The sequence below is a fragment of the Lepidochelys kempii genome, chromosome 13 (genome assembly GCF_965140265.1).
Source record: "Lepidochelys kempii isolate rLepKem1 chromosome 13, rLepKem1.hap2, whole genome shotgun sequence".
Classification (NCBI taxonomy): Eukaryota; Metazoa; Chordata; order Testudines; family Cheloniidae; genus Lepidochelys; species Lepidochelys kempii.
The window spans coordinates 23,951,477-23,975,551 of NC_133268.1; the positions used below are offsets into that span (position 1 = coordinate 23,951,477).

A 24,075-nucleotide genomic window follows, 5' to 3' on the forward strand; every position below is an offset into this window, starting at 1 on the left:
AATCATGGACAAATTTATGGATAGCACCATGATGGTCTTTGATACAGCTGTATATGTTCAATTAACCAAAAAGCAGCAAATGGAAAGCTCAGTTATAGTACATCTGCCCACTTGTGTTTTCCACTGCCTTAGGACAGCCATATTCTTCTCCACTTAACCACACATGAAACACTTAGTACTTTTATTCATCTTTGACTTGACTCTTTTTCTTTTCATCTTTCAGATGATCATTCAAGAGTGAGACTGCAGCTGTTGGATGGAGACCCTCACTCAGACTACATAAACGCCAACTACATAGATGTAAGGGCTGGGTACATACCTTGCGTGACAGAGAACCATATCAGCATATCTGCGTGTGGGTGTGGTACCTCTTTAGGCTATCTCTACACGAGTAGCCAGGGGGAGATTCACATCCTGAGGAGACATACTGACACTAGCTCTCAGTGCACTAGTGTGCTAAAAGGACAATGAAGCCATGCCGGTGTGAGCAGCGGGATGGGCTAACTGCCCTGAGCGCACGTCTGGGGTCTCTGGCGGGCATGTACCTGGGGCAGCTAGCCCCTCCCATCACTCGCACTGCCATGACTGTGTTCTATTTTTAGTGCACCAACTTGATGAGAGCTAGTGGGGGTATGTCTCCTTGGGCTGGGGGGGTCACACCTCTCAGCTCCAAGTGTAGAGAGACCCTTAGAGAGAGATTAACTGCTTCATTCTTGTTTTCTCTCTGGTACCATCAAATCCATGCTATGAAAACTCCAAACATTTCATGGTAGTTGAATTATTAAAGAGGACTAAAGCAGTTCCTGCCATTTGTAATTCCTCAAAGGGACCATGTGACTCATGTAGGGTTTCTATGTACCCATTAGTGCTCGTGCCTCATTCACAGCACAACAGCTGATTCTAGCCAGAAGAAGTAAAATTCATGCCAGTTTGCTCACTCTGACGTGTGATTTTTATGGACCTTCCTGATTTGTTTTCCCTTCTCTTATATTTTCCCAGGGATACCACCGGCCTCGTCACTACATTGCAACTCAAGGCAAGTGGCAGTCTCCTGCATCTAACTATTTCTCTAAAGACAATGATGTGCTAAGCTAATCCAAGAGCCATTGCCAGAGTAAATCTCCTGTGTTTTAATATCTGTAAGCATAGAGTGGTATTCAAGCACAGAAAATAAAATAAGACACATTCCAGTACACTGCTTGTGAGGATATTTGAAACATACTCAAATGCACAACCAGAGCTAGATTAACATAAAGAACATCTAAACCTATGGGTAGTAGTCAAGTCAATAATGAGTCATTTGTCCAGGAAGAATGAGGTCAGAGTAAGTTGTGCACTGGAATGTGATTGAGGAATTGGCTGTGTATTAAGGTGGGTCAGAATTGAAAGGGAGTTTGTTATGGAGCTGAAGAATCTGAGAGTGTGTTTGTTTGCATGGTCAGGCCTGTGGGAGGAGGTTGGTGTGTTTATGACTACATCCATAACTGGTGTCTTCCTGGATTTGCAGTGGACTAAGTAGATAGAAAATGTAATTGAGCAGCCTCACCTGTAAGTTGGTGAAGATTTTGTGGGGGACTTTCCCACCACTTAAAAATACCAGCAACGTGAAGATTCATGTTGCTAGCTATGAACATTGATATCTATTTCTCCATGCTTCCCCTCTACACAGCCCTGATGTCCCTACTGCCCTCCCATTCCCTGCTACACCATTACCAGCCATACCCCTTTGCCAGGACCCCTTCCCTCACCACCAGTTATGCCCACTCCCTCCTACCTTGCACCTATGCCACCCCTTGAACTGGCCTGCTCCCAGGCCCCTTCCATGTCTATGCAATGGTAGATTTTAATACATACAAGCAGACTAGAGACGAGGACTGAGGTCACACGGGTACAGGGAGTAGAGCTGTACAGGGAATCTGGAGGGTGGAGCATAGAGACAGTGATAGTAGACACAGGTTTGGGGTAGGAAACAGGCTTTCATCTGCAATGTACGGGAGGAGGGAGAAGCAAGCTCAGAGACGCTCTGCCCTAATAAACTTCCTGTGGTGACTTAACCCCAGAGCCACAGGGGCACATCCATAATGTATTGGATTGATCATATGTATCTATTTGCGTACTGTATCTCTCTCTAGTACTTATAATGCATCCATCACCACAGTTTCTGCAGTCCTGGAGCCTTAAAATCTCACCCGCCCTGCTGGAGAGAGTATCTGTTTTATTAAACAAGTCAGTATTGTTCAGTGGATGTCACCTTGAAGATCAAGGAAATACCCTGTAAGAAGGGTGAGATTTAAGGTGAACAGGGCTGTAGGCAGAGAACAGCTGAAAAGGATTGCTGGCATTAAACCTACCCTTTTAAGATGTCCTTTTTTCTCCCTTCTCCTGCCCCAGGTCCCATGCAAGAGACGGTTAAGGATTTCTGGAGAATGATTTGGCAGGAGAATTCTGCAAGTGTTGTCATGGTCACCAACCTGGTGGAAGTTGGCAGGGTAAGGAGGCTGTATTCCCAGTGCTCTCCACCACTTCCTCACCAGATGCAGCCAAAATAGTAGCAGACGTAGTAACTTTCTACTGTTCTGAGTATCTTGTAAATGCCTTTCAGTGACTACACTTTGAAGAACAAGATAATAGATTAAACCACTCAGGTTTCTTCTTTAAAACTGCACTCTAATTTTCTTATTTCCTAGCTGCTTCCCCTCATCTCTGGTAAGCACCTTTCCCCATTGTGTTTTTATTTCCTCTAGATGCAAATATATTGGGCCAGATCCTCAGCTGGTATAAATCAGTTTAACTCTTGAATTCAGTGGAGTTACACCAATTTGTACCAGCTGAGAAACTGACCCTTTTACTACAGAAACAAAGTAGAGTTCTGTGTAATTTATGTGACTTATTCTTTATCTGCAAAGTTCACATGAGCAAGAATATGGGATATTTCTTTAATCTGGTCTCAGTGACTGTTGAAGGATCAGTGTATCAATGGTGAATAGCAGAGGTGCTAGGTTTTGAAGGTTTGGATCTGCGCCCCCACCTCCGCCAGTTAGGCGCCATGTACAAAGAGAATGGTGGAAACAAGGGCCAGGGGTATAAAGAGTCAGGATAGGAGAACTTATCATGGCAAATCTATGCTTTTAAAGATAACCAAGATGCTTGTGGCTCCAGGGAATGGGTTTGGAAGGGGCCAAGTAGCTGTGCCAGTCAGGTAGGCCTAATTGTTTCTGAGGATCCTAGCAAGCCTAACTAAGGTTCGGGTTTGCTCTTCCCCAGCAATTCAAAGGGAATAATCCCTATTCAAATTGCATGGCCTTGAAATGGCCTTTACTTCCTCCTTTTCTTAACCCATTACAATGTCTTCTATCCCATATTTCCCCATCTCTTTTATCCCACCCTTGTTTCCTACCCTGCTCCCCTATGTTCCCCACTTCCTAGCTCCTCTCGCCTCAATGTCCAGTTCTCTCTCCCCACCCCCTTTTTTAAATAATTTTACTTGTTTGAGGTTTCAGAAATCCTTCCTTCAAAAATTTATTTGGGCCACAATGTTGAGAGAATTATCCCCATATCCCACTTACTCTGGATACTGGTTCCTTGCATGCTGAAGTAATCTCTTCAGAAATGCCAATTACTACATGGGGAGCTCCTTTCTAGAAACTGCTCGTTTACTGACACTGAGGGGCAGACGGCTGACACAGGAGGGGTTGACCAGATTGAGGTTACCACGGGCATAAGGGTGGTATTTGAGCTGTTAGTTTCTCCACTATACTATAGATGCTTTGTGATTAGGACACACAACAGATGTAGCCATGTGAGTCAGAGCAGCTGCTGTCAGCCTTGTTCAGTGTTTCTGTTTCAAGTAGCCACCAGGCTACTGAAATGTGTTGGTACCGATGGGCAAAACTGAAAAGGTTGGGTCCTTTTTCTGATGAGTACTCAGAAATGTGGATGCTGCTCTGAATTGGTCAAAACAATTATGTCTGCAAAACTGGGCTGAGAAATTTGTGAGAACAGACTCACTTTCAGTATGTCAGGGCTCCAGATTTCAGTCCCAGTCACAATGTTAGAAATAATTACAAATGTAAAAACATTTTTATGCAGTTAAGTGAACTTCTTTGAACATTAACTAAAGATCCAGTTTTTGTATTGGACTTGAATTACACAATCCATTACCGCACCCATCCCTACAGTCTATTTTTTCTTCTTGTAGGTGAAATGTGTTAGATACTGGCCAGATGACACAGAGGTCTATGGAGATATTAAAGTCACATTAATTGAGACAGAGCCATTGGCAGAGTACGTCATACGCACATTTACTGTACAAAAGGTAAGGAAGTCCCCAGTCAATTTTACTTCAGACATAACACCTCACTTAGGATCTGAAGCATGGTTCCACACAGACATCACCAGGAAGCTTGTGGATATGGGAGGGTTAAATTTTGACTTGTTTTCTACCTTAGTAATCCGATTTTTATGAAGCATCTTCCAAGTTCATATCAGCAATTAGATGAAAGCATAAATAACTGTGGATACAATTCATAGCACTCAAATGTCTAAATGCATCTATGAATCCAGTAGGTGGATGTCTACATGTCATGAATAGTGACTATAGTTATTCACACTGGCAAATTGCGGGTGGGGGGTGGGAAAGCACCAGTAAAATTAGATCCCAGGCAGAGGCCCTTTTAAAAACAAATAAAAAATAACGTTCAGGGTTTAAATATGTATATTCTTCCAAAATCTGCAGTTTAGTGGAAGGTTTTTGTGAAGCACCGGTGGAAAGTGGAAGCCTAAATAACAGACCATTGCAGGTCTGCCCAAATCACACCTCACACCCTTGATAAGCAATTTTAAAGCTTTCTAAGAAAACTCACACCATTCATTAAACCTCATCACAGCTACACTGGAATATGTTCCAGTTTCTAGTGCCCTGATTTCATATTTTGTTGAACCACTGAACTGTTTGGCAAGAAATAACCAAAGACAGGTCTGGCAGATCAAAGGGCTTGGTAATCGAATATGGAACCCTGCAATCTCTGTGCCATAGCCCAAAATGTCAGCGACAAAATGGTGTAACTAAGTGGAAGCTCTTTGGCAGCATGTGTGTGGAGTAAACTGGTGGTGATGGTCCAGTTCCTAGAGAACAGGTACCTGTATCAGAACAGACAGTGACTGATGTCCTTGTCTGTAGCCTCACCAGAGGCCAAGGATGGGTATGGAAACAACATACCTACCCTCTCAGCACTAGATGCAATCCCTCCTTCTCAGGGTTGAAATGCATTGATGGGTGATTTTTGGGAAGCTTTCTCTTTTGCAGCCTGTGCCTTAACTGCTCTATGGCCTTCAGTCTCCAGGCCTGTCCGTCATTAGCACTACATTCACTTCATCGGAAAAAAAATTAATGGAACAGACTGGATACTAGAGTGGAAATGAGCTGGGAATTTGTACCACTAGTGGTTTCTCTTTGCAGGTGTGGTTGAGCAAAGGTACCCTGGCACTGAAGTTACCCCATAACGTTACTGATGAGCTAATTTTAAATTGCATTTAAGACAATACACTGTGAATGGGTAGTGGATAACCACTTTCATAATCCTCAGGCTTATGTGATACACTTCAGTTGTAGTGGAAGGTGAAATCTCTTGATCTTTCACCTTGAAATCTCCAGAAGTGAGAAGTGGTATGTGAAATGTGGCTTTATATAATTATGTTTAAATGGTAGTTCAGCCCTCTGAATGAGTAAAGAATGCAGTGAAATACGGTGATTGTGACATGAAGGAAGAAAAATAGAGGTTGCATTGTCTCCTCAGAAAGGCTACCATGAGATCCGAGAGATTCGGCAGTTCCACTTTACCAGCTGGCCAGACCACGGGGTTCCTTGCTATGCCACAGGCCTCTTGGGCTTTGTTCGGCAGGTGAAGTTCCTCAATCCGCCTGAGGCGGGGCCTATAGTTGTGCACTGCAGGTATGCAATCTGTCTGTCTATTTGTCTGTCATTGCTCATTTCTGTCCCAGTCCCCTTAAGTTTTTCCTGTTTCTTTCAACCTAGTGATCACCTCTCTACTTTTTGCTGTTAATGATACAGCTTGCTGGCCTTAGAGGTGAACTTGTGCACAGTGGAACAGGTTCTCCATTGTGCAGTGGCTGCTTTATGCTTCATTGCTGGTGTAAACTGGCCGTGGAACTGGCATCATTGGCCCAGGGAGGATCACTCCAATGAAGAGGATCCTCTGGTGCCATAGGGGCTCTTAGCCCAGTGCCCTCCATGCTGCTGGTGTAGCAGAGGGAAATGGTGCATGGCTGGGATACCCATCCTTGGCTGCAATTTCACCCTTCTGTGACAATTGGCATAACTTAGAGCAGCATCAAGTGAAGGAACTTTCAACCACCTTTGCATGTACACACTTGTACCCCAGCTTCTACTTTTGCTCTTCAGCCACTGGCAAGATCGAGTCCAGGATATCGGTCTTCCTGCTCCCCTGCCTAGTGGGAGATGCCAAATATTGTATATAGTTTTTAGCCTTCACTTAGCCCAGAGCCTGGGAGTTTAATTTCATTCTGGAAATCTGCCATGTAGCTTCCTAAGAGCAACTTAGACCAAAGTGTACCAGGAAGACCTGCTTGTTTAAGAAGAGGGAAGGCTCAAAATATTGGACTACATGCTCACTAACTCTGAGCATTATACAGGTTATTGTTATAATTATGATAGGTATTACAGTAGCCACTAGAGTCCCCAGCTGAGACTGGAGCACCCTAGAGCTAGGCGCTGTACAAACATTTGAGAAAACAGTCCCTGACTGGAAGAGTGAACAAGCTAAAATGTGTGAGACAGACAAAGGGCAGGGGTAACAGAGAGGTAATGCGAGTTGGGCAAGGTCATACAGCCGGTCAGTGGCAGCCAGATTCCAGATCTCCTGACTGACTCCAGTTCCCTATCCACTCACCCATGCTGCCTTTCAGGTACAGCCTCCTGCTGACAGACTTGTCAGTCCTTACCCTTGCCAATGTTAGAAAATGACTCCAGGTAAGTATTTGTGTTGGGGAACATAGTGAAGTCCTTGCAGCATAGGAACGCTGTTTTTGTTAGTTTGGATCAGACTAGTGGGCCATCAAATCCAGTATGAGGTCAGTGCCAGATGCATTAAAGAGAGTCACCAGACCTCCAAAATTCACATAACCAGTTATATAATGTCTGATGGGGTGAAAAGTCCCTTCTTCAACCGTGTGACGATGAGCTGATGTCTTGGTAACCCCGCATAGTGAGGACAGATACAAGTGGTAGTCACAAAATTATCCATTCTTTTTTTTTAAAATTGAGCTGCATTTGATTTTGTATTTGCATTAATATAGACATATAATAGCACTGTGGCCTCCAACCACTGAACAAGAGTTGCCAATATCCCATTGCAAGAAAGACATTACCAGAACAGAGAAATAGTATATAGCAGCTGTTTCCCCAATGCTTCCACCCCAACAAAACACGCAAACATATCTGTTTATGGAAGAGGAATAGATGGAACTTCAAGCTAGCAAGGTCCGAGGACACAATTGCTGTTCCGTGCTTTCCCCTCCAAACCAAATCAACCATAAGCCAGTTACAACTGTTGTCCCATACCTCTTAGGGAGTGCATGTATGAGGCAAGAGGGAAGAGAGAATGAATTCCAAGACCACCCCAAAAAGGGAAATAAATGAATCCCTCTGTTTTTAGCAGGCAGACAGATTTATAGTAAAATACAAATGAAACCCCAGGAGCTGGCAGGTGGTAGCTCTGGGTTTCTATCTGCTCTTTCAGAGCTGTGACCCAGGCCTGGCCTTTGAAAGAGACTGGTCCTGATTCAGCAATGCTGAGAAAGAGGGGAGAGATTTTTCATCCTTCACATTTTAATGAATAAATGCCATTCGCTCTCTGTTATTTATCTGCTTTTGAATTTTAATGACTAGCTCTAAGTGATAATTACCAAATTCTCCCTACCAATGCCTTGCTGGATAATGTCACCGCTTGATATTTATGGACTGCCAGTGACCTCTAAATATAGAAATGTTATAACTATTTGTTAAAATTTTGAAAAGTAGAGAGATAAAGAGAGAGGAAATGCCACTTATTCATTAAAATTCTGCAAATGAAAAATATCTTCCCCCGTTCAGCTCTTGATTAATCTGGCACATTAATTCATGTTCATTCATATCTCCCTGCTTTACAGCACTGTTTGGAGTTTCATACATCAAAAATTTTCTTGGCTCTAGCTGAGTTTGCCCCTTTCCTCTAGGATAATGGGGAGAAACTTCCTCCTCTCTTTATCTGACACACCTAGACAACTCAGATGACTTCCCCAGTGGGAGAGGGGGCTCATTGACAACACCATTCATGTGAATGTTTCAAGTCTCACAAGCAGTGGGGGTTCTAAATTTAAGCACTTGAGTAACCCAAAGCTCCCTTCTCTACAGTCTCACAATTCCCACCCTGGACTCTCCCCACCCCAGGTCCAGTTCTCCATGTACCGAATGTAACTCCTACCAGCTAAAATGGGAGAAGGATCTTGCAAGTAGAGAACTGGCCCCTCCTTTCCAACATGTGCACCTGAGTATGGCAGAGTGCTTTTAAAAGTCACATGGGAGAACCCCTTCCAAAATATATTTTCTGAAGCTGCCTCTAATTACAAGAGCATGAGTTTCCTCTCTGTCTCAGTTCACAACAGAGTCAGATGTTCTGTAGCTCGGGTGCTTATGGAAGTATTGCTGGACAGGGCTAGAATATTGTTTTTCATTGATCTTCCTATTAGTGTCCAAGAAACAATTTTTCTTCTTACCCCTCTCTCTTTTCCCCTTCCCAAGAAAACCACCTAGCCTTGCTCTCCCTATGTCTCATGCTATTTCAGCAACACAGAAGACCAGTCCTTCAGTACAGAGGGGCAGCTAATGAAGGAAGACACCTGTGCCTGTAACACACAGATTTTTTTTCTCCTCTTGACAGCCCTGCCTCTTCATGGTCTATTGATCAGGGCTTCATTCTTTTTTGCAGCGCTGGTGCTGGAAGGACAGGGTGCTTTATTGCCATTGACATCATGCTTGACATGGCAGAGAATGAAGGTGTCGTAGACATATTTAACTGCGTGCGAGAGCTACGATCCCAGAGGGTCAATTTGGTACAGACAGAGGTAGGTGCCAGCAACTATTTTCTCTTGTTTTACAGCCCTCCTGTCAGCCTCTGCTCAAGAGGAGCCCATCAGTGAGTTAAATCAATGCCTGTTTCCGCCACCAGGTTGTTACATGGAATTCTTTGTAGCTAAACTTGAGTAGGCATGTATTAAATGTTCCCATGTACAGGCACATATTGAGTGTACCCAAGGCATGAGGATAAATTGTGCACCTTGTTACCCATCTGTTGGTGCCTTGTTCAGTTTTTGTCTTGCATTGTGTCAAACTATCTCATGAGTCCTGCTGAGTGTCATTGTACCAGGTTTCCACATGTTGCAGCATGCATTGACCCATCAGAATCCCCATGCCTTATGCTCTTCTATTATACTGCACTTATCATGGTAATATCTGAACCCTTAGCCCTGGTCTACACTACGAGTTTAGGTCGAATTTACCAGCGTTAGGTCGATTTAACCCTGCACCTCTCGACACGACAAAGCCATTTTGGTCGACTTAAAGGGCTCTTAAAATTTATTTTTGTACTCCTCCCTGACGGGGGGATTAGCCCTAAAATCTACATCGCTGGGTCGAATTTGGGGTATTGTGGACGCAATTCAACAGTATTGGCCTCCGGGAGCTATCCCAGAATGCTCCACTGTGACCACTCTGGACAGCACTTTCAACTCAGATGCACTAGTCAGGTACACAGGAAAAGCCACGGGAGTTTTTGAATTTCATTTCCTGCTTGGCCAACGTGGCAAGCTCATCAGCGCAGGGGACCATGCAGTCCCAGAATCGCAAAAGAGCTCCAGCATGGACCGAAAGGGAGGAACTGGATCTGATCGCTGTATGGGGAGATGAATTCGTGCTATCAGAATTCAATTCCAAAAGATGTAATGCCAATATATATGCCAAAATCTCCAATTTTGGCGTAAATGCGAGGTGTTTACAATGCTCACAACTGCAGCGATGATCAGGGTGGGCTCCCGCTTGCAGTGCTATGGCATATGCGCAGGCAATCCAGGAAAAAGGGCAAGAAATGATTGTCTGCCGTTGCTTTCACGGAGGGAGGGAGGGAGGGGTCACTGATGACAAGTACCCAAAACCACCAGCGGCTACCTTGTCCATTATCTCAATTTTTTAAAATTAATTAAAAAAAAGAATGCATGGTTTCAAAACAATAGTTACTTTATTTCAAAGGGGGGAGGGTGGTTGGCTTACAGAGAATTAAAATCAACAAAGGGGGCGGGTTTGCATCAAGTAGAAACACACAACTGTCACTCCGTAGCCTGGCCAGTCATGAAACTGGTTTTCAGAGTCTCTGTGATGTGCAGTGCGCCTTGCTGTGCTCTTCTAATCACCATGGTGTCTGGCTGCTCAAAATCAGATGCCAGGCGATTTGCCTCAACCTTCCACCCCGCCATAAACGTCTCCCCCTTACTCTCACAGATATTGTGGAGCACACAGCAAGCAGCAATAACAATGACCAACAGCGCCAGCGAGCTTTTAAACGTCCAAAGGCACATTATACCACCATTTTGCACTTGCTCAGCCTATAGTTGAATGGCTCCTTACTACTCTCCAGGCTTCATGAACCATGGGAGCAAGGGGTAGGTGTGACCACGCAGTGCTGCCAGCTGGGAGAGCAGCCTGAGGCAGAAGCCTCCAGTTTGCAGGGTTGCAGCAGAAGCGGTAGAGCGAGCAAAACACCATTGATGAGGACGGCTAGCAGTGCTATGGCATCTGCGTGGTTAACCCAGGAAAAAAGCCACGAAACAATTGTCTGCCATTTCACGGAGGGATGGAGTGGTGACTGACGATATGTACCCAAAACCACCGGCGACAATGTTTTTGCCCCATTAGGTATTGGGAGCTCAACCCAGAATTCCAATGGGCAGCGAAGACTGCGGGAACTAGCTACCCACAGTCCACCGTTCCGAAAGTCAACGCTAGCCACTGTACTGTGGACGCACTCTGCCGACTTAATGTGCTTAGTGGGGATACGCACAATCGACTGTATAAAATAGCTTCTGAAAAATCGACTTCTATAAAATTGACCTAATTTTGTAGTGTAGACATACCCTTACATAATGCTCATTTGATATCAATTAATTACATGTAGCTAAACAAATAAGTGAAATATGCCACAAAATACATTTCCCTAATCAATCCAAAGTATTAAAGAGTCTGACTCAGCCAGCTACCTAAGTACATGCACATACTTGAAGCACGTACATGGACCTATTGACGTCAGTGAAACTAGTCACTTGATTGAAGCTGGATATGTACTTAATTACCTTGCTGAATCAGGACGATAGAGCATAGAAAAGAGGGGAACAATTATAATTCTGCTGGACTCCATTACCAGGATATAGTCTCTTTAAAGAACACTCTATTTACCATGTGGAAAACCATGCATCTTTCAAATGACCAGTAATCCGAAGTCCATTACAGAACAGAGAGATGGAATAGAGCCATTGGTGCATCTATTGTTGTTTTTACTGCAACAGTACCACCAGGGTATAATTGCTCCTAACCTATTTGTGGGATCCTTGTCCTAGACTAAGTGTTTACACTGACTTTTTCCCTCCATTATGTCTCTGGGGTCCAGAGGCTTCGCATTTTATGTTTAAATTTGAAAGGGGTTGTACAAGCCACATTTTTAATGGTGGGCAAAACAGATTCCCTCACAAAATGCTGTTGTGCTTGCAAAAACCTGTAACTGCGCATCTTGTGACCCATCTGCAAGCAGAATTTCCCCGTTTGAATCAGCAAACTGCCCATTTACATGCACAAATGTAGAATTTTCTGGGCATAATGAGTGCACTTGAATTTTGTCCTGCTTGAACATTTGTGCTGATGAGACACATTCTGCACAAATCTATGGCACAGGGAGTGTATATATGGATCTCGGGCTTTTGTTGCTCACTGGAAACATTGCTGGAGTAGTGTCATCTATTCCTGTGTTGCAGGTTATTATAACTGAATTAAGGGATGCAGTCACCCCTGAGGAGTAGAGAACTGGTTCCAACTATAAGATCCAAGTTTTCTTTTTTAAATTATCTGGTAAAATTATTTTGTACAAAGAACAATACTAACCAGGCCATCTTGGCAGAAGGAATTCAGGGCTAAGACCAGCCTCTCATCAGCAGTAGCTATGCACTCAGCAACTGGTGGAGGGAGCTCATCAAGTTGTATCTTCCACAACATGCATGCATGTGCGTGCACACACACACTCACATTTAAAAATCTGTAGTGAGCACAATTTAAACAGAATCAGCATTTACAATTCCATGGTATTTAAGTTTACTGTGAAATTTTGTGATATTTATTTAGAATGGGGTTAATTTGCAACATCTTGTCCCTGTGCTCTGTGCAGGAGCAGTACGTCTTTGTACATGATGCCATTCTAGAGGCATGTCTTTGTGGCAACACAGCAATTCCGGTTTGTGAGTTCCGATCCATATATTACAATATCAGCCGACTGGATCCACAGACAAATTCCAGCCAGATAAAAGATGAATTTCAGGTAAGAGCACCTGGCCCTTTTCTTGTCTGCACCAATAGCAGTTGATGTTTTGCATATGTGTTTTATCAGTTGCTTTATCTTATTTCATGATTGCCAGTAGTCCAAAAGTGGGTATAATGTTCACTGCTAATATTGCACTTTGCTCCATTCGTGGCCCAATCCTAATTTCAACAAATATTTTTGTTCTTTCTTTCACTACATAGTTTATGTGAAAAAATGTCAGTGTGTGGGTCATTTATTAACGGTTGACTTTGACTGTGCTGTTGATGAGTGATTGTCCAAGTTGCATGGGATTCTTTCTCCACCCTGATTGGATGACTGAAATTTTGTATAAAGGAGAATCACAAGCCAGGAGTAATGCACTTTCCAGTGCAGATTTTCAGGTGCAGAATCATTTGTGCTAAAATGGAATAAACTTTGAGGCTGCACAAACATTTTCACAAATACCTGGTGGCTGCTCAGCAACAATGAACAATGACCCCACAAATAATGGTGGGCTGAACACACTGCACTTATTCCCTGGAATATTTCTGAATCACTTTTTGTGTTTTCAGCCAACTCTAGTTCATGGGAAAGGCAAGTCTTTGAAAGGAAAGAGGGAGGGAGGGACTTTGGCATTCATTAATTCAGAAGTTATCCAGACTAGCCATTAACAGCAAAGTGCAGAACTCTCTACCTGCAGCAAATCTCCACTGCAATGTAGTGTCTCGGCCAGCACCAACCTACAGCAATAATATTCTGCAGTTTTAAGTGATGGCTACTGTGGTGCCAGATTGGAATTAGATGGTTTTCTGCCTTCCCAGCTCTCAACCCTCCATACACAAAGTGAGATCGTATCCTTTCTTTTAATACATGGCATATATTTACCAAGATTTGGGTACAGCAAAACTGTAATTTGAATCCCAATGACTGGCAATGCCATTAATGCATCTGCTTTTCACAAGTGGCCCGTGTTTTGTACAGGATTTCTGGTTCTGGACATCTTACCTGTCAAATGAACCAAAGCCCAGTTTTCTGAAATGTAGTGCTTTTAAACAATGACACCGCTGTTTATGCTTATTTTGCCAGGATCTGAGCGAGACAGATTTGTGTCCTGCTCACTTGCTTTACAAGCTGTGGGAGACTGGCAGCTCTTGTGGGAAGGGAATTCTTTAGTTGGCTTAAGAGCGTCCTTCTCCATCTATTTGTAGAAAGCTGTGTTTACAGGACATCACTTACACACACCATTCTTCTCAGCCCTAATCGTTTGTACTTAGTAAGAACAGGGAGGGATGCAAAAAAATATAAGTAGCTGCCATCTTTATGAACCAGTTGAGATAGCTATAGATTTATTATTAATTATTATTATTATTATATCATAATAATTGTTGTTTCAATAGCACCAAGAGTTTTCTGGATGGGTGGAACCTCATTGTCTGAGCATCGCAGAAACATCAGGCCGTGCCTCAAGTAGCTTTTATTGTCTGAATGGGAGTAAGATGTAATGGGCGGGGGGTGGGGGGGGAGAGGGCTCGAACACAACGGTGGGGGGACAGCAGGGGAAGACCATACTATTAACAGGAATACAGGGTTGCAGATATCCTTAGCTGAGTGTACAGTTTAGAGGCTTAAACATGTATATTTGTTTATTGGACAAGTGGAAAAGATACTGATGAATTGCTAACTGGGCTCCTGCGCTGGCATTTTCATTACTCAGCTTACCATGGGCATCCTGGCAGAGGTGTGTTTTCATAAGGGATTTGAGATACATTGTTCTTTCTGCCAGACCATCTAGAAATGGAACTCCATCGTGGACAGGCCTGAGTGAACTTTTGAATTTAGGGACAAACAGTAACATTTTATCTAAGGTACTGATGGAATCACAGATTCAGTCATCCCTGCATTTTCAGATGGTTTGAAGTTCATGGTCTAGATCCTAAGTTTGCTGCAGTAATGTCCCACTGTGGCATTCGTGCAGCTCCTCTGCAATAATTTATCAATTCTGTGTCTTCTGGAAGTTTGTTTGATAGTCAGAAGGGAGTTTAAGAAAAGGTTGTCTGCATGCAAGCAGGAAGAAGAACTATAGCTTCACATAGCCATCCACCTACCAACACTTAAGAAAATAGTGCAAGAGGCATCCACTTTGGTGTTCTCCCTTCAACCCCCTACTGAGCTCACGGGACTAGTTTGACAGCAGAGGGGAAGGTTGAGAACACCGGAGAATAAAGACGTTGTCTAGGTTTAAAAGGAGATACTCCCTCCAGCAGGGTGAGAGACAGCTAAGTGGAAAAGACTGACCCCCAGACCCAGACATTAGGGGTGCCTAGGAAAGAGAGACCTGCTTCAGGTCTCTACCAGAGGATGGCCAGACCCTAGCTAATATCAACACGCATGTAGACTTTTTGTTGCTTTATAATCCTTGTTCACTTATGTTACACTTTATTGCTACTGTTAAGATAAAACAATATTCTGATTTAAGAAGGCTGTCTATTCACTATATTCACCACTGGTCATTGACTGCCCAGGCAAAGAACCACGGTTCCAAACCCATTTGGACCTGCAGGGAAGACTTGCAGGTTCTGAACCTAGCTGGTCCTGTTGGGTAAGCACTAACAGAATACCATAGTCCAGGATGACAGATAGGTGTGAGAATCACGATTCCAGCCCCAGGGAAGGTAAAGGCACAAGGCCTGACACCAGTGGGGGTACACTCAGACAGTGGGTCAGAAGTGTGTCCAGCCCTGTAACCATGACAGCAACTGTAATCTAAATGAGAAAACAGAAAAGTGCCATTAAACCTGATCTGGTGTCTTAGAATTGGATGGTTAATTGTGAAGATGAACATCAGAAGCAGGAAACCTGCCAAACACACAGTGGAGCCACTAGATGACAAAGGTGTTAAAAGGACACTCAAGGAAGACAAAGCCATTGCAGAGAATTCTTTGTATCAGTCCTCACTGCAGGGGATGTTGGGGAGATACCCATGTCAGAACTAGTTTTTTTTTTGCGGGGGGGATGGGGAGTGGAATCTGAAGTACTGCCCCAAATTGATGTGTCAGTGGAGGAGATTTTAGAACAAATTGATCAATTAAAAAGTAGTAAGTCACCAGGACCAGATGGTATTCACCCAAGGGTGAATCTAAAGTCCTGCATCCAAACAGCTCCATACTTGGGGAAGCTTCACATCCGGATCTCAGCTTTGTGAGTCTTTTCAAAATTGAAAGTAAAGGCTACAGAGCATGTTGAGTATCTGTACTCGATGTTTAAGGGCGTCCCTTTTGGAACTCTAAGAGGCTTTGCCTGTACCTCTCTGTCCTCCAATTACAGACCCTCAACATTGTGACGCCGCGTGTTCGGCCAGAAGACTGCAGCATTGGCCTCTTGCCAAGAAACCATGACAAAAATCGCTGCATGGATGTGCTGCCCTTGGACCGGTGCCTCCCTTTCCTTATCTCTGTGGATGGCGAATCAAGCAACTACATCAACGCTGCACTCATGGATGTAAGCACAACCTACAGGCACTGTTAGCAATGGCACCAGTCTCAATTTGTGTCAGGTTTGTTAGGCATCAGTTCATTTCCATGCTTGTGAGAAATCGGTCATACACAAGCTATGCTTGTTTTTCGGGGTTCCTTTTGCTGATATCTTGCAACTAGAGCAGCACCATGCTGATTGTCCCATGGAAAAAAAATTATTGGGTGCTGAGCACCCACCGGCAGCCTGCTCCTCCCCTCCCACCCAGTACCTCCTGTCTGCTGCTGGCCTCACCGATCAACTCCTCCCCCTCCCTCCCAGTGCCTCCCGCCCACTCCAGTGCCTCCCGGCATGCAGGAGGTGCTGGGAGGGAGGCACTGAAGAGGGGATGGGACGCGCTTGGGGGAGGGGGCCAAACTGGGCGGGAAGAGGTGGGGCAGTAAAAGGCGGGGCAAGGGTGGGGGCTTGGGAGAAGGAGTGGGATGGGATGGGGGAAAGAGGCAGGGAGGGGGTGGAGGCTTGAGGGAAGGCATTGGGTGGGGGCGGGGCCTGGGGCGGAGCAGGGGATTGAGCACCCCCGGGGCCCGGAGGAAGCCAGCGCCTCTGCACGTTCATAAACGTGCAGGAATGCATCAGTGGTGTTCTGAGGACATTTTTGATGCCTTCACGTTTCCTTGGCAGAGATCTTTCTTGACCGATGGGCTCAGGGGAGAAAAGCCTGGGGTGCTCTCATGAAGGGGTAGGCAGGCGGGTGGAGAAGCTGCATAGGCAACAGTATTTAAAAAAAAAAGTTGCAATGCGCTGGGAACCCAACAACCCTTTGATCTGAGCATATAGAGGGAAGAGTGTTGGCAGAGGAATCAGATGTGCCCCACATGTCAGAGCCTAAGGGCCTGCGTGAGGTTGTTGTAAACCTGTGTCTGGGGCTGTTTTCTCTCTCCCCCTCACTTTCTTTGCCCAGTAGAATCTAGTTGGGCAGGTCACTTCTTTATTGTAAATAATAGTGATGGTTTCCATTTGCTAAGTTACCCAGAGACCTTTGGGCAGGGGTGCCTGGAAAGGACATTGCTATCGGAGTATTTGTAAATCTGACACAAGGTGTCATTTCTTCCAACAAACATAGGGAGTTGGTTTGGGGTTTTGTTTTTGTTTTGGATAGTGATGTTCCTGTCTTTTAAGGGGTTAAGTTGAGAATGTGGCAAATCTGCAGAACCACAATGGGTTTTGCTCTGGTTTTGCAGTTGTCTGATGTCAAGGGCGCCCCATGCCAACACCTAAAACATAACAACATCTTGCATTTCTGTGGCACCTTTTATGCCAATGCACTATTTCATGTAAACAAATTGTTTCATCTGCCATTGAAATCAATCCATTCAGCTGATGTTTTTTCCCTTTCTTTATTTACCACTTTACAGAGAGAGCAAGTCAGTGCTCTTGGGATAAACGCAGCCTGAAACATCCAGAATCCCTTATCACTAATGTTTTTTCCTGGGGGAGATGGAACCTTGGGGTGGAATTCCTTCCTTTCTTCACTAGCCTATTGTGTGTAGTCTTAAACACATCATGAATCCTAGTGTCACTGTCTGGAGTGGTTCTGTCAGGATCCAAACAGCAAAAAAGAAATGAAAAATGTTCTTGTTCGCCAGCCTTTATTTCCTTCTTCTAGAATTCAGGCTGATGGGATGAGCCTTTTTGCATGTAACCTCTTCATGGATGTCAAGGGGCAATTAACAGTCTTTGTGATGTCTCACAATGGCCCATTTAGTTGATAGCCTTCTTAATGAGCAGGAGATGATCCCTTCTGACAGTTGACAGTTTCAGGGCAAATATTTTTTTGATAGTTGTAAGGCAAAAAACTTAAATATTACCTTATAGCATGTGATAAAGATTTATAGGTGAGATTTACAATTTACAGCATTTCATAAAGTCTAAACACATTATTATAAATCCAATCCCCATCTTAACCATACCAACACACAGGGGAAACAGACTGGTTTCCAGCAATGAATTTGTCAGTGCTGAGCTGAGGCCTAAAGCCTTGGCAGAAGCTGGCTTCTGGTTTGTCAATGTTGCACCTAGAATAGCCAATCCATCCCATCTTGCCTTTATATGAGTCACTAGTTCTTTCCATGTGTTGTGAAGCCTGGCAGGCTACCTTCCTTGCTCTAAGAGAGGTCACATGATCTCAGTGCTGCTCATTTTTACTTCTCCCATTAGTCATTTCCCATGGGTATCTGTTGCAAGTGCCTCCATTATTATTTTCCCTCTCATCTGAGTTTCAGCATGCTCTGTGTATTATCACAAGGTGGCAGCAACTTTCCTCCAACTGGGGGAGAAAAAAAATCCAATCGCTGGGGTAATGTTGAATGTTTATCTTGGTAGAAGGGGTGACGTTATCCTTGGAATGGATTGCTGATTGAGTTCTGGAGGCACGAACCTCCAACTTCTTTGAAAATAAGGATCTATCAGACATGCCACTGTGTTAGAGAATGGGCCCAAATCTGGCCTAGTACAGAAGCAAGGGACCATGCCCAAGTCTCAAACTCAGACCTTTAAGAAGTTGTCACAGTCTTGTGGTTCAGGCAGAGGACTTGGAATCAATAGACCTTCGTCGTACTCCCTGCTCTGCCCCAAGCTTCCTGAATAACTACTTAATGTCTCTGTGCTTTGGTTTCCTCAGCTGTGAAATGGGGCTAACACTGACTCCCCATCTCTACCCAGGATGGGTGGAGGGGGTGCAATTTATTAATTTGCCCCACCAGCACCACAGTTTCCCATCTTCAAACCTCCATCAAATGGACCTGTCTTCTAACAGCTGTTAAGTTGAATGGATTGTACAACCGGTGGTACAATCTATGGGCTTGCTCTGGCACAAAACAAGCCTAGAAATGGGATCAGACACAATATCCAGTTTTGTCCAAATGAATTGGAGACACTGTCATCGAAGACACATCTCCATTATCTAATAGCAGAGAGTGAGAGAATGAGGGGCTTGCTTCTTCACTAAGCAGAAGCTGTTTTGTGTCCAGCATGCAGTTCTAGCAGCAACCTCCACAAAAGAGAGAATGGAAGGGATCTGTGCTATTTAGGATAGCAGAATGTGAAACTGTTGCATCATTTTTAGACTTAGTTAGCATACAAATAAATTCCCACACTCTATCCCCTGCTTTTTTGACTGCTCTTGCCTCTGGTGGTCTGGTCTCTCCAATACCATAAGCTGCAAACTGGCTTTACAACCCCTACCCAAATCAACAAGGCATAGGCTTGCCCCTGCCCATGTTCCTGGGTCATGAAATGTAGACACCGAGAAAGAAGAGGATCCATTCCATGTCTGTAACTTCAGGAAAGCTCTCTCTTCTTTTACTCTTCTCTCTACCTCCTCCCCTGCCCTCCCCCCACACACACACTTGGTGGAACGATGGCTCATCCAGTCCCCACAAGAGACTGAGGGCTTGTCTACACTTACACCGCAGCTGTGCCACTATAGCACTTAGTGAAGACGCTGCCTACTCCAAGGGGAGACCATCTCTCCATCTCCCTGAGAGGCAGTAGGCAAAATCCTATAGTTTATGGATTTACCTAAGCACTGTCTGCGGCGCCCAAAGAGGAATAGTAGTTTGCATTTGTAATCGCCTTTCATCCTGTGATCTCAAAGTACTTAACGAACATCCATTAAGCCTCTCAACACTCTTCAGAGGGAGGGAAGTATCATTCTAACCATTTTACACATGCTGAGGTCAAGTGACTTGCACAAAAGTCCCAGAACAGAGTCAGGAAGAGCGCTCCAGAGCCTAGTGCTCAGAACAGTCCCCACATTCCGTCCCTGAGTGGATGCTCTCAAATCTGAATGTGCAAACTCTAGTTTTCCGCTTCCAGGAAACAAAATCAGTGAGGACCTGACTGGTCCTTAGAGTCTACTGCCGCAAAAAGAAGAAACGTTCTGCTTCCAGCAGTTATCTTTCTTCATTTTAATTAATATTATTGTTACTTGCTGACTCCCAAAACGTAAATAATTTATTTGCACAATTCCTGTTCTTGTGCCACTTCTCTAATGAAATGTGTTCATTGGGAGCAAAAGGATCCCATTATGAGGGCTTCATTCATGGCACAGTGTTAACAAGGAGAGGGTGTCTGATTTGTATAATCTAGTTAAATAGCTCAGATTGCATAGCCTTAGCCTCCCAGGTTTAATAATCAGCTGAATAAAAGTGGATTGATTTTTTTAACTAATCTTCTTCTTTTGTTAGAGCCACAAGCAACCTGCTGCCTTTATTGTTACCCAGCACCCTTTACCCAACACTGTACCAGATTTCTGGAGGCTGGTGTTTGATTACAACTGCTCCTCCATAGTGATGCTGAACGAGATGGATGCTGCACAGGTAGGTGGATTTCTAATAGCTCAGTCAAGCAGCCTTATTCACAGGTCAAAGGAGCTTTGGGTACCCCCAGTTGCTATTCAAAACAGGCAGAAAAGTTGTGAGGAAAAAGGGAAACTGCATAGGAATGGGTGAACAACTGTAAGTACAATCCAGAGTGAATCTTCACCCAAAACCAGGAATGCCAGAACAGGAAGGGGAGGGTGAGAGGGAGGTCATGCCGCCCTCACCCCACACACACTTTTTAAAGTGGGAGGGCACGTTTTACCAGCCATAAGGATGAACAACAGGGGGAGGGGGTAGAGAGGAGCAAACGGAGGCAGGGTCTTTGGGGGAAGAGGCAACATGGGAGCAGGGCCTCAGGAGCAGAGGGGGCAGGGGCTCGGGGAGACAGGGCAGTGAGAAGGGAGCCTTAGGGGGCGGCACGGCACTGGGGGGCAGGGCCACGGTTCGGGCATCCGTGGGTCCCCCCACACATGCACTTTTAGGGTGCTTCCGCCACTCCTGCCAAAACTCAAGCTAAACTTTGTGGTTCAGAAGAGCCTAGTTCAATACTTGTACACATTGTTCTTCATCTTTGCCCATTGCTTTCCACCCGCGACCGGACCTGTAAATGCTAAAACACTCTTAACAAGCCTGTTCTTGTGGTATTGCCAGGTGACTGGCAGTAGGACATTTGTGAAATCATATGACAGATCCTTTTTTCTTGAGATCTCCAGTCCAGTTTTGCAGAGTTGGGAAGTTTGGATAATTTGCATGAGATTGTGGAGAAGCACCTGATGTTTTGGGTGCTTTAATCAAAGTGAAACACCAAAGCTTTTGAACGATGACTCATTATGAGAAACTGATTTACGGTCAGCAAAAAGGGGAGGAGGGAAGTGGATACTTACTGCACAATTTATTTTTTTTTCCTTTTTTATAAATTGTTTAGTTGGTTGGCAGGCCGAAAATAATTTTCAGTACTAGAGCTTGCAAGGTGAAGAGTGGTTACTCTTGCTACTGCACTGGCATTTGCAGTCAGTCTCATGATGGGTAGCATCAGAAAGGGATGAGAGATCATACATTGTGCAGGAAATTTGCTGTATGACATTGCTACTTCACCCATTGTAGTTCTTGTTAAACAGCGGAAGTGGCCTCGGGCACTTTGCACTTTATAACTTAATTCTTCATCTGCTCCTCACTCTTTGCAAAATATTTCCCCCTTGAAGGCAGCAGTTATGATGCTGCCTTTATTAGTGCTAATGGAAAAACCAATCACATGCTCATCAGGGGGATTCTCCAGGCAGAATGAATGATGTGGGATCTGATTCACTTCTGCTCCTCTCTGCATTAAAGTGCCCCCAGTTCAGCCTTTCTAAAGACCAAGCTGTTGGTTTGATCAGTTTTCGGAGTCCTAAGTGTCTGAAATCTCAAATACGATTTTTCTAGGATCCCTGGTCCCTCAGGACTCATTATGTTCTATCTGACTCATCAAACATGCTTTTATGTCCTGGGAATGAATCCATAGTAGTTTTTAATCTTGTTGGTTGCCCAACAAACTGGAAAGAAACTGTCCTGCACATTCTCTGGAAATACGAAACCTCTGTTCATAGTTATTTTACATTTAGAGGCTGAAAAAATGAAATCCTCCAGCATTAGAACTCGAGTATTTTTGCTGACCACCTTTCACCAGCAATGCTATATCATGCTTTGCTTTTCCTTGAAGTACTTTAAGGGAAGGGGGGCGGGGGGGTGATTTGGTGATTAATTATAAACTGAAAATTACACTGTCCTGAGGTCTGGTGTCTGCCAAACTAAGGCCTGGACCAGTGCCAAAAGAACACTGCTAGACCAAGGAAACAATGATGGTTTTAAAGTTACATATCTTGTAAGCCATCAGCACAAGGAATTAGTTTTATATCACTTAAGAGAGTGAGATTTCTGCAAGGAAAAATCAATTGTATCAGGATGTTGCGCTCACCACACTATCTTTGTAAATCATTGTACTTATCTATCTGTCCATAGTTATCTAATCTAAGCATTTATGCTACAATCATCACCATTTTATCAGAGAGACTAGTACTTTTAAAATGTAATTATGAAGACCAGCATGTGGTGTGATGATGACATTACAACATCCCAGAACCATTCTGCAGAAGCTTCAACAATTCTATGGCCATCCTGGCAAGACAGAAACACTCTTCGCTGGTTGGGTTGATAATGCAGGATCCCAGATGGGTGGCAACTCTCACAGCTCCTATATGTTGAAATGAGGATGTCCAATAGTCAATCGTTATATATTAATAATTTATATATTGACATAGTGCAAAACTATACAGGTGTGATCTTCAAAAAGTGAAAGCTGTAATTCCATCCACAGTTTTGTCCGTGCATTTGTATACCTACCTTTGCTTGTGCAGTTGCACACAGATCCAGTATTGGTGTGTATGAATGGGGTATCATACCCAATGTGGATGTAAATGGCTAGTCTGAGAACTCAAATGCAAAAAGTGCACAAATGTGAATGTATTGACTTCTGAGGCCTTACTTTATGGAAACCAAGTTTGTAACATAGCGGTAGGGGAGTACTTTTTCACTTCATCTTCTGTGCCCTGAGTTTTGCTCCCTGAACCATTTGTTCAGCCCAGATCTGACTGTCTTACTAGAACAAATGCTTTGGGAGAAGAACTCAGAACCCATTTGAAAGTATGGAGATAGAGTAAAGCCAGCCTTCAGATGATGAATGGCTTATCAAAATCCTGGCTTGCTTTTTCCTCTCACAGAAAACAGCAAGACATGTAAAGGTGGCCCCACCAGTTTCAGGTCCCTATGCATGAAGATACAGAGAGAGCTCAACTCTGATGCAACAGGCATGCACTCACGCCAGGGTGGCTGGTAGTGATGATTGATCCTGAAGAGGTTCCAATTCAGATGAGCCTCCAGAAGTTCTAATACTTATCACAGATTTTCAAACTTTCCTAGTTTAAACCCGTAGCTAAATATCTTCACAATAAAGGCTTTCTAATGAGATTTCTCACAAGATTTTTGGAACTACCTAGTTCCAGCCAGGTTGCAGATATCCTGATCGTAGTCTGTCTTGCAGTATTTTGGGACTTCTGAATTCAGCCAAAACCATCAAGTACAAAGGTGTGCAATTTTTTAAAGATATCCTAGCTTTAAAAAGAAAACAAAAACACAACACATAAAAAGTTCAGCTGTGATTTAATGTGAGGTGTGAGATGTGTGAGATTTTAAACCAATCTGGTTTGCCCCCTCCCTAGTTACTAGTAAACTCAGAATATAAAAAAGTTGGCTGCACAGAGAAATAAAAGTTCCACTTGGGTTGAGGTGGTGGAATCTCCTTCTTTTGAGGTTTTTAAGGTCAGGCTTGACAAAGCCCTGGCTGGGATGATTTAGTTGGGGATTGGTCCTGCTTTGAGCAGGGGGTTGGACGAGATGACCTCCTGAGGTCCCTTCCAACTCTGATATTCTATGATTCTATGAACTAAGATTAATCTTCTTGGTATTGAGTGTTTTCTCATTAACTCACAATATAAAACCTCTGTGCTTCATATTAAATTCACTCACAGACACTACTCTCTTAACACTCCTTTTAA

General features: G+C 44.0%; 1 protein-coding gene across 2 annotated transcripts in view; it reads left to right on the forward strand.

Annotated features, from left to right (window-relative positions):
• The window catches only part of PTPRT (protein tyrosine phosphatase receptor type T), a 734,376-nt gene that overhangs the window by 706,132 nt on the left and 4,169 nt on the right, over positions 1–24,075 (forward strand). For both annotated transcript variants that reach the window (XM_073309805.1, XM_073309804.1), the window contains 9 exons: positions 224–300; positions 1,000–1,036; positions 2,392–2,489; positions 4,199–4,315; positions 5,796–5,950; positions 9,006–9,141; positions 12,501–12,650; positions 15,957–16,130; positions 20,351–20,482. In XM_073309805.1, the coding sequence (XP_073165906.1) occupies positions 224–300; positions 1,000–1,036; positions 2,392–2,489; positions 4,199–4,315; positions 5,796–5,950; positions 9,006–9,141; positions 12,501–12,650; positions 15,957–16,130; positions 20,351–20,482 (1,076 nt within the window). The remainder of the gene's footprint in view (positions 1–223; positions 301–999; positions 1,037–2,391; positions 2,490–4,198; positions 4,316–5,795; positions 5,951–9,005; positions 9,142–12,500; positions 12,651–15,956; positions 16,131–20,350; positions 20,483–24,075) is intronic.